The sequence below is a fragment of the Arachis stenosperma genome, chromosome 9 (genome assembly GCF_014773155.1).
Source record: "Arachis stenosperma cultivar V10309 chromosome 9, arast.V10309.gnm1.PFL2, whole genome shotgun sequence".
Classification (NCBI taxonomy): Eukaryota; Viridiplantae; Streptophyta; class Magnoliopsida; order Fabales; family Fabaceae; genus Arachis; species Arachis stenosperma.
This window is the reverse complement of record NC_080385.1, coordinates 24,339,548-24,350,262: the sequence shown is the minus strand read 5'-3', so window position 1 is coordinate 24,350,262 and position 10,715 is coordinate 24,339,548. Positions and strand designations below refer to the sequence as shown.

At 34.3% G+C, this 10,715-nt stretch overlaps 1 protein-coding gene across 1 annotated transcript; it reads left to right on the top strand.

Moving 5' to 3' along the window:
* The first annotated feature begins 8,547 nt into the window (after nucleotides 1-8,547).
* LOC130950894 (transcription factor MYB2-like) lies at nucleotides 8,548-9,993 on the top strand. The gene is made up of 3 exons (XM_057879493.1): nucleotides 8,548-8,896; nucleotides 9,088-9,217; nucleotides 9,346-9,993. The coding sequence occupies exons 1-3, from the start codon at nucleotides 8,731-8,733 to the stop codon at nucleotides 9,848-9,850; spliced, it is 801 nt and encodes a 266-aa protein (XP_057735476.1). The 5' UTR covers nucleotides 8,548-8,730; the 3' UTR covers nucleotides 9,851-9,993.
* Nucleotides 9,994-10,715: the final 722 nt, after the last annotated feature.

Sequence of the window (10,715 nt, the reverse complement as noted above, 5' to 3'; positions counted from 1 at the left end):
TCATAACCGCCGTTAACTACAGTTTTCTAATACGAGCCTCCCAAACCAATTCAAAACATATAGTTTCAAATACAATAAATCTCTAATCTTTCAAATATATAAAGTATCGAATCAAATCAAATCAAATCAGATAATATTTCCAATCATACCTTTTCAATCATAAGAAATTTCAAACATGTTTCACAATCCTTAAAGTAAGTGAATACCAATAAACATTTCAATGCTTCAAAAACATATATTCAAGTAAAATCAAACATTTTGGAATAATGCAAAACTTCATAAAAAATATATATGATCTCATGTATAGTTCTGAAGGTATAAACTATATAAAAACGAAATATTAAATTCTAATAAATCTATTATTCTAATAAATTTAAAATCCTTCAAGGCAAATATCGTGAGTATATTCAAAGATCATAATAGATATATGTTAAAATAATTATAGATGTCCAATCAAACAATTATAAATGTAAAGTCTACTCACAAATTAGTCTCAAGGGACCGAAGAAACCAAACCAGAGTGCCAAGATAAACGGTGAGGAAGGTTGAAGTAGAATGGAATGAAAGAGCACGAAATTTTGACTAAGGTAGTAGCAACAACTTCGATTTCTCATTGCAGCAACCTCAACAACAGCCTTAGTATCAATAACATAGAACAACCACAGTAACAATGGCAGCGAATCTAATAGCCTATGGTGGTTTAAAACTAAGCAAAGACAAAAAGGGACAGCAAACATGATAGGACAGAGTCAATAATAGAGCTTTATGGCAAGACAAGGCAGAACAAGTTTAGTCTTACCAAAGGAAATAAGAGGATGGAGCATCAGCAGCACCGGTGACCCACCACCGGCAAGGACAGAACAGGTAGAAGCAAAGCCGAGCTAGGACAAACTTGCAGAGTTTCCAACAGCAGCTTCCGGCGACGTCAACGCGATTCCCGGTGACCAGAGGCGCAGTGGCGCAGCTTGCGACAACGGTGGAGGCGTACCAGCTCCCCCTCCTTGCGAAACTCTCCTCTTCCTAGCCATTGTGTTTCCCTCTCCTCTGCAAGCTCCTCTCTCTTTTCGAAGCCCCATAATTGCAGCCGCAACGGTAACAACGAAGCTCCCCTTCCAGCGGCAGGGACGGTCTCCAGGGGCGATGGCGAGGATGGCGGGACAACACCTCCTCTCTCGCGTCTCTTCTTTTCTCCTTCCCCCATTCCCTGTTTCGATGTCCTGCTCCCTCTCCCTACCTGATCCGCGACAACGACGGCGACATCCAGCCTCACCGGTGTCACCTCCTTCTCCCCTTCTTCTTCCTTTCTTCTCCCTCTCTGTTTTCCCTCGCTATTTTTCTTTCTTTCATTCTCAGCAGAGTGTGTGTATGTGTGTTAGGAGAAGGTTAGGGTTTAGAAAAAGGGTAAAGGGTAGTTTAGGCATTTTGATAAAATTAGAGGGTATATGTGAAATGTTTCAAAAAACTTGAGATGTTACATTCTACCCCCTTAAAAAAAATTTCACCCTCGAAAATTGATACAGTATGAAAATGTTACATGGTTTTAGCCTTTTTACCAAACATGAGAAAAGAAGTATAATCGGGTGCAAAAATTACAACATAGGTGTGTGTTAAAATGATGCGGTTGACATTTACACACTCTTATTCTCTTGATAAGTCAAACATACATGACGCTTTTCACTTTGTCCATCACTCCCAAAGTACATCCAAAAGTCAAACATCAAGACTAATTTTTCAACCTTGTACCAAAATCTCCTTAACTTCCTCCTCGAAATACTCTTACTTCATAATCTTCTTGACGTCGCCATGTCCTAAAACTAACGTATTGCTCGCTGTATCTAGAGATTACACGTGAACCAATAGAATCTCGAGTTTACTCAAAAGAATACAAAATTTAGGAAGAGAAGAACAAGCATCTCAGATGATGTTCGCAAGAATTCGGAAAGATGTGTAAGATCGCAATTAAACATGAATGTTCAGAAACAACGAAGTGTGCTAGAAAGAGAGTCAAATCGCGTCTTAACAATGAAATCTGAATAAAAAAATTTCAATAGAAACAATAAAAGAAAGATAGAGGATTAGGTCAAAACAAATTCAAGTTGAATAGAAGGAGTGCATAGCTCACAAGAGATGACCACCTAAAGTCGATGGCAATGTTCATAAAGGTTTAAGAGAATGATTAAGAATACAATCAGGTAGGATATTCATCTGCAACAAATACAACTTAGAGAGAATCATTTCACAATCTCGAAGAAAAGATATGAGACGAACATTTCAAAAGAAATGATAAAAGCATAAATACTATCACGTCAAACAAATTCAAGTTGAAACAAAGAGATGAAAGGTTTATGAATTGAAGATTAATAGGAGTCATATGCAAATATCTTCCCTCAAAAACCCTAGAGGATACTTAGGTGTACCATCAAGCAAGAATATGCATAAGCAAAATGACAAAATCAACAACAGAGAAAGCAAAGCAAAACACAAATTAAAAATACAACAACACATTCTAGAATAGGCAACTTAACCATAAAAAAATCGAAAACGGTAACTATCCCAAAAATCAATATGCTTCTTTTTCCTTTTTTTTTATAGAAACCTTCAACTAAATACCTTTGAGATTATTATCATGTCTTTGCAAATTAAATAATTATGTCAATACAAATTTGATATCTCCTAACTCAAAATAGTAAATAGATTATGTAAAACATGACAAGAAATGCAATTGATCTCCTCGTAAGACAAAATTTACATATACATTTAGGTATTTAACTCATTATGGTCACTATTGATAAAATACAATAATGTGATTTCCTATAATCATGCAATTAGACTTCGTATGAAGTTATGAATAAATTCACATATAAAATAATGATAATAATAAAACTAAAATTTAAAGTATTGGCAATTAACACACTAAGATTAGTTACAATAAAAAAAATTTTTGACATAGCCCAAGCACATAGCAAAAGAATTTCAAAAAATTGGTATGGGATCATATTTCATGTAAAGATAAAACACCAAAAAGAGAATTCGCCTTCATAAATAGTTCACTGAGTGTGTGTGTGTGTGTGTGTGTATTTAATCTAAATATAAAAAAATATATCTCTTAAATTTTTGTAGTATCTTGAAAAATATATCATAAAAAGAACCCTTTTTTTATGCAGTGTCTTTGACAAATTTATAACCCAAAAGTGAGGCTAAGAAACACAAAAATAATCACTACATACAAATCAAGAAACTCAGAAGTCCAATCAATCACAAAAGAAATCGACTTATTTGTTACTTAGAAAATCCCAATGATCTCTATTAATATTAGTCATATAATCACATTTTGAGTTCAATCATAGTAGGAATTCACTCATCACTCTTCTCTTCATATACATTATCCTGAGTTCCCATATATATGAATTGTAGGCTTGTAGCTTTTTAAAGAACATTTAGCTCATGCTGGATTTTATTATCTTGTTATCGGAATATAAGAAAAATCAGTCAAAATTGCAAAATTAACATTAAGAATACCGTAATAAAATAGAGGTAAAAGTATCACTTAGATTATGAAAATCAATGTACAAAACCTGGCAAGACAAACTGGGAAGAATGTAATTTCAATGTATTAGAAAGTATAGCAGATTTATTGGCGACTCTCTATTTTAAGTCAAAAGTTCTTGTCTTCTCTGTGCCAAAAAAATAATAATAATAATAGCATTTAAGTATCTACACAAAATACAAAAACCAAAAAGCAACTATATCACATGAATGGCATGAGACATGATAAGTGTGGTCCGTGTCAATATTTTTGTTGTAAGAATTAATAAGAAGAAAAGAAAAAAAAGTTTTTTTTTTACACTAATTAATTCATGGCGAAAAAAATCATAAATAATAGCATTATCCCATGCACCCATTAACATAACACTTAATATTAGAACCCCCAATATATACAACAATTCAAGGTTCAAACCAAAACATGGTTAACTTGCATAAGGTAAAGTAACTTCAACCAATATATATTTTTTTTAATCATAAATTTGGAACAAGGAAACCGCTGAAAATCAGTAAACGAATTAGGAACTTGTGAGTAAAGGGTCTTCAATGAAAATCCAAACAAGCAAAGCATTGTAGAAGCACAAGGATAAAACTTGCATTGATTAAAACAAAGGTCTATAAAGGAAGGAAGCTTGAACATTCAAAGCACTTTTTCATAAAATAAATAATGTTACAGTATTCAAAAATTAAACAAATAAAATGCATAAAAAGAGAGAACTAACTAACAAGTATAAGTTGAAAACTTTTGAAAGGTATTCAAAACAATGCTCAATTTGGGTGTTGAAAAACAACAAAGAATCTTAGATTTCAAAACATGATTGAAAAACAAATGAAAGAGGAAAAGAAGACCTTCTTCAGAATTCAATACAATATTCAATACACAAAAAACTAAACTGGTTTGAGTTATTTTTCACAGCAAGGTAAGAGTATTAATCCAAAGCAATATCAACTAGTAGGAAAACGAAAAAGGAAAAGAAAAAGAAAGCACAGATTTTGAAGAAGTGATTACTACACAGAAATTTCAATGCACAAAATTCATGTCCCATAATTTGCATACTATTTTGAATTTTCTTACCATGAAAAATATGAAGCGCTGTCAGTACAGAGCAGAAGCAAAATGAGTCAAAGTTGAAATCCAAAAATTTGAGAATTAAAGGAATCATAAGATTGAAAAGGGAAGAACTTGAAGGTTCCCAGAAGAAATAGTGCCCTTAAAAGAAAAGCCACGTTCAACAAACAAAACCATAGCAGAACAAATTATCAAACAAAAAAGCTCAATCAAACTTTCAGATCAGAAAAGGTCTTCAAATCAGTTAACACATCATAAAAAAAATTTTGCCACACCTAAACAGAAAAAATTATAATTCCAATCTAGCAAATAAGAATAACACTCCATGCATATGTTTGTCACGTAGTTCTTCTACCTGAACAATCGAATAACAGTTTTTAAATTTATTGATTCGAAAGAAAGAATCATGAGTGGTTCAAAATTATGTTAACTTCAAAGATCATCAACATAAGAAGAACAAACTTGTTTTATCAAAATCCAGAACAAAACATTTCAATCAGCAAGCTAAGTAAATCCACAATCCACAAATCTAAATACAATTCTACAACAGGAATAAGATAATAATTCACAACAAAACATATCGAATCTTCTAGATAATGGATGAAATCTTGAAATCAGAAACCATAGAAAACAACATGAATATGAAGAAGATTAAAGCAAATATTCACAAAAACGAGAAAGATTAGAACTAGCTACAAGGCAGGAATCGTAAACCAAAACCGAAACTAAAGTCATTGTAAAAGCAAGTTCAAGAAAAGCTACCAAATAATAACTCAAGGTTGCGTACAAAGAAGAGGAAAGAGGTGTCAAGAATCGACAGATGACTCATGATGACAAGAATCAGAAGACAAGAATGACAAAAAGACAAGGATGACATTTCTATAGGCCTCTGATAGTGCCACAATTTGTACAAATAGGCGCGCTTCTATTTATACAATTGTGATCCTACCATAGAACACTTGCTCCATATTACACAGATTAAACCTAAGCTCTGATACCACTTTGTCACGGCCCAAAATGAACCATGATTGGCGCTCAGAAAAATAATCCCCAAGCAAGCCTAACCGACTCAAATGTAAGTTGAATAAGAAAATTACAAACATTTTAAATAAATTTATAATGTCTAAAATGAATAATTACATATTTTTAACAAACAAAAATAAAATAAATATGGGTGGATCCTGCCTATGACATATGGAGCAGATGACGCCTAAGAACTAAACAACGAATAGATACCCATTGCAGATCATTACTCTTGAATAGAAAGGCTCACCTAATCAAATATTTATTCCTGAAAAAATATTTTTATAAAAACAGAGTGAGTTTTACAACCCAGTGACTAGACAGTACATCTATAATTCACATGAGACCATATAAACATAATTTTAGTTAGAAGATAATAATTTATATAAATAAGTGAATCAATAAGGGAGTCCTCATACAGAAAGCAAACCAAAAGCCCACACATGGGCGGCTCCACCTCTATGCGTAGCCCTTTCCTCTAGTGTGTCCGTACGGAATAACAGATCCAACGTGTGGCCTATACGTTAGGCTAGCAACGCCCCTGCTAGCTGAGGTCTGAGCCAGATTCATCTAGGTTAACTTCATAATCGCCGTTAACTACGGTTTTCTAATACGAGCCTCCCAAACCAATTCAAAACATATAGTTTCAAATACAATAAATCTCTAATATTTCAAATATATAAAGTATCGAATCAAATCAAATCAAATCAGATAATATTTTCAATCATGCCTTTTCAATCATAAGAAATTTCAAACATGATTCACAATCCTTAAAGTAAGTGAATACCAATAAACATTTCAATGCTTCAAAAACATATATTCAAGTAAAATCAAACATTTTGGAATAATGCAAAACTTCATAAAAAATATATATGATCTCATGTATAGTTCCGAAGGTATAAACTTCATAAAAATGAATTATTAAATTCTAATAAATTCATTATTCTAATCAATTTAAAATCCTTCAAGGCAAATATCGTGAGTATATTCAAAGATCATAATAGATATATGTTAAAATAATTATAGATGTCCAATCAAACAATTATAAATATAAAGCCTACTCACAAATTAGTCCCAAGGGACCGAAGAAACCAAACCAGAGTGCCACGATAAAAGGTGAGGAAGGTTGAAGTAGAATGGAATGAAAGAGCACGAAGTTTGGACCAAGGTAGTAGCAACAACTTCGATTTCTCACTGCAGCAACCTCAACAACAACCCTAGTATCAATAACATAGAACAACCACAGTAACAATGGCAGCGAATCTAATAGCCTACGGTGGTTTAAAACTAAGCAAAGATAAAAAGGGACAGCAAACATGATAGGACAGAGTCAATAATAGAGCTTTATGGCAAAACAAGGCAGAACAAGTTTAGTCTTACCAAAGGAAAGAAGAGGATGGAGCATCAGCAGCTCCGGTGACCCCTCACCGGCAAGGACAGAACAGGTAGAAGCAAAGCCGAGCTAGGACAAACTTGCAGAGTTTCCAACAGCAGCTTCCGGCGACGTCAACGCGATTCCCGGTGACCAGAGGCGCGGTGGCGCAGCTTGCGACAACGGTGAAGGCGTACCAGCTCCCCCTCCTTGCGAGACTCTCCTCTTCCTAGCCATTGTGTTTCTCTCTCCTCTGCAAGCTCCTCTCTCTCTTCGAAGCCCCATAACTGCAGCCGCAACGGTAACAACAAAGCTCCCCTTCCAGCGGCAGGGACGGTCTCCAGGGGCGATGGCGAGGACGGCGGGACAGCACCTCCTCTCTCGCGCCTCTTCCTTTCTCCTTCCCCCATTCCTTATTTCGATCTCCTGCTCCCTCTCCCTACCTGATCCGCGGCAATGACGACGACATCCAACCTCACCGGTGTCACCTCCTTCTCCCCTTCTTCTTCCTTTCTTCTCCCTCTCTATTTTCCCTCGCTATTTTTCTTTCTTTCATTCTCAGCAGAGTGTGTGTATGTGTGTTAGGAGAAGGTTAGGGTTTAGAAAAAGGGTAAAGGGTAGTTTAAGCATTTTGATAAAATTAGAGGGTATATGTGAAATGTTTCAAAAAAACTTGAGATGTTACAAAAGCGCTGCATATAAAAGAGAAAAAATTGAGGAGTGAGGAGCAGTGACTCCAGTGCGAACGGTAATGAGGAGAATGAAGAGACTCAATAGCACTAAAAAGAGGAGAGTGAAGAACTGCGCAGAGAAGATAAGAAATTAAGGAGTGAAGAGTAGTGGCGCGCGATCGAAGAACTGGGTTGTGTGGGTTATGGTTCTGTGATTTGGCTATCATGTATTCTTAGGTAGTTTCTGCATCAATGTATCTATATACTTGTATTTTACTGTATTTATATACGATGGATGAAATTAGTGGCTTAAATTGGTGTACAAATAGCTTATATATATATATATATATATATATATAGGTTTTTTTAGATATACAATGACTTTTGTGAACAATATGAACAGTGAACTCTAAAATTGGCCCAACAAAGTAAAAGAATACTCCACTCTTAAATTATTCCCAAAACTCTAACATTATGATAACCATCCGCACACCTGATGAATTGAACATCCACCCATCATTAACTGTGGATGAATAAACCGAATCAAAAGGAATAATCATTCAATTAAAAATAATGAACATAATTAATCATATACATACTTATTAAATTAAATATCCCACATAACTATTGTTCACATTGTTTAGTATTATTATTGTCTACCTATACTTTTTCTTAATATATATATAATATATATATAATTCCAATGTATCATGCGTCTAATAATAGTCCCGTATGTACTTAATCAGAAAATCAAGCTAAGTGGAATCAGGTGTGCTCTCTCCGTGTAACCAGTCACTGGCCCCGTTCCCCTTTTCGTTCTATGAACTTGCAGCGTGTTTAATCTTATCCACGCCTCTATATGTAAAAGCGCGCGCACATACGCATACATGACCCCAATAAGTGAAACTAACAACAAAGCACAAATCCCACTATTCCATTCATTCATAGCCGTACTATCTACTCTTAGTATATATATTAGATCATATTGCTCTGTCTACCTCACCCAAAATCCCAACTTGGTTTAGAGATAAGGTCTCTATTATACTATACATATGGATGTTAATGTTATTAAGAAAAGTGAAGGGTCACAGGTGCAACAACTTGCAAACGAGATGGGACTAAGAAAAGGTCCATGGACGGTTGACGAGGACGCCATTCTCACCAATTACATCTCCACACACGGTGAGGGTCACTGGAATTCCGTCGCACGTTCTGCAGGCATGTCAAATTCATACTCTAATTATGACTTTGCTAAACAAATTTCGTATCTCCTCCTGCATGGATAATTCGTACTAGCATATCATCACCGTTACTTTTAATAGTTAGCATATATCTTATTCTTAACAGATGGCATGTTCTATCACATAGTTTGTTCAATTACGATCTATCGAAATTAATTATATCATCAGGATTGAAGAGAAGCGGTAAAAGCTGCAGATTAAGGTGGCTAAACTACTTGCGCCCCGACGTGCGCCGTGGAAATATCACACTCCAAGAACAGATATTGATTCTTGACCTCCACTTCCGGTGGGGCAATAGGTAAAGATTTTGTTTTCATTCTTGTCATAATAAAAATGAGTAGACGAGCGTAAAGTGATAAAGTAACAGAATCGGAGGAAGAATAAAAAGTTTTACTAAAGTAATAAGCAATATAATGTTCCGTATAGGTGGTCAAAGATTGCTCAGCACCTGCCAGGAAGAACGGACAACGAAATCAAGAACTACTGGAGGACGAGGGTGATAAAGCAGGCGAAGCAGTTAAAGTGCGATGTTAACAGCAAGCAGTTTAGAGACGCCTTGCGTTACGTGTGGATGCCACGATTGCTCGAGAGGCTCCACCCTGCACCACAAAAACTCACTAACCAAACCGAACCTGAAACCCAAACCGGAGTTCTTGTTTCTAACCGAAACGGTTCAGATTCCGGACCTTTACTGTGCGCGAAACAGAGCAACTGCCTATCGGACTCGTCGTCGGGACAGAGTGTGAGTGTGGGAAATCAATGGTCAAGTTTCAATAATCAGTTGTTGTTTGAACAGGGGACAAATGAAAATGGACATGGTTGTGGTGGTGGTGGTGAGTCACTAGAGTGTTTGTGGAATGATGAGAATGTGTGGTTCTTGCAACAACAACTTTGCGATGATCTTGAAGTGAAATTCAATTCTCTTGCGTGAAGCATAATGTGAAGACTTTGATGTACAAAGTAGGAGTGTAGGTAATAGGTGGATTGTGGCCATTAGGGGATGAATTCTCCTACCATCGATAGCTACAAACACATGGAAAGTGTACCTATTATTGTTAGTCTCTTTCGTTTCAATAATGGAATGTCAATCTATTTTATAAAAACTCACTAGTCTTTTTTTTTTTCTCCCTTTCACTCAAATGAGTCTATTATATATGCATAGGTTACCATAAAAGAAATTTTAGGGACTATCAAAATTTATTATTTTTAATCATCACTTAACTATCAACTCTATTTTTTAGTTTAGTTTATATAATTTAATAATCCAACAATATACTTTATTTCATATTTTTAGATATTGATAGCAACTGATGAACAAAAATAATATTGTTTGTTTTCATTTTAAGAGTTATGTTAAAAAACTAAGACATATTATTATATAAAAAATATTAGAATCAATACTTTTTATCAATATTAACTAACACTTTATTTTTATAGTATTAAAATTTATGGTTTTAGTTTAAAATTTAAAATTTAAAATTTATTTTTTAATATTTAAAATAAACCAAGTAGATCAACAATAATGAATTTATTGGTCATATAAAATTGTTTTTATTATATTATACCAAATTCTTTAAGAAATTTATACTTATTATATAAAGAATTGGATGAGCTGTAAAAACTATTTAGTCTTTTTCAATAATTACTTTTTTTTCGTTCACAAATTAGCTGATTCCACTAAATATTAAACATTAAACAATAAAAGTTAAAATTTATATTAATACCTAAAAATTAAAAAATTCCAACAAACATGTTTCCTTAACCAGTGGGAACTAACTCTTTTGGTGCATGTTAGT

What these genes read in the sequence shown, in the direction of transcription:
- LOC130950894 (XM_057879493.1), top strand. Translation starts at nt 8,731, where the DNA reads ATGGATGTTAATGTTATTAAGAAAAGTGAAGGGTCACAGGTGCAACAA. An exon ending in TTCCGTCGCACGTTCTGCAG is followed by an intron (nt 8,897 to 9,087) that starts GCATGTCAAATT and finishes TTATATCATCAG; the next exon opens with GATTGAAGAGAAGCGGTAAA. An exon ending in CACTTCCGGTGGGGCAATAG is followed by an intron (nt 9,218 to 9,345) that starts GTAAAGATTTTG and finishes TGTTCCGTATAG; the next exon opens with GTGGTCAAAGATTGCTCAGC.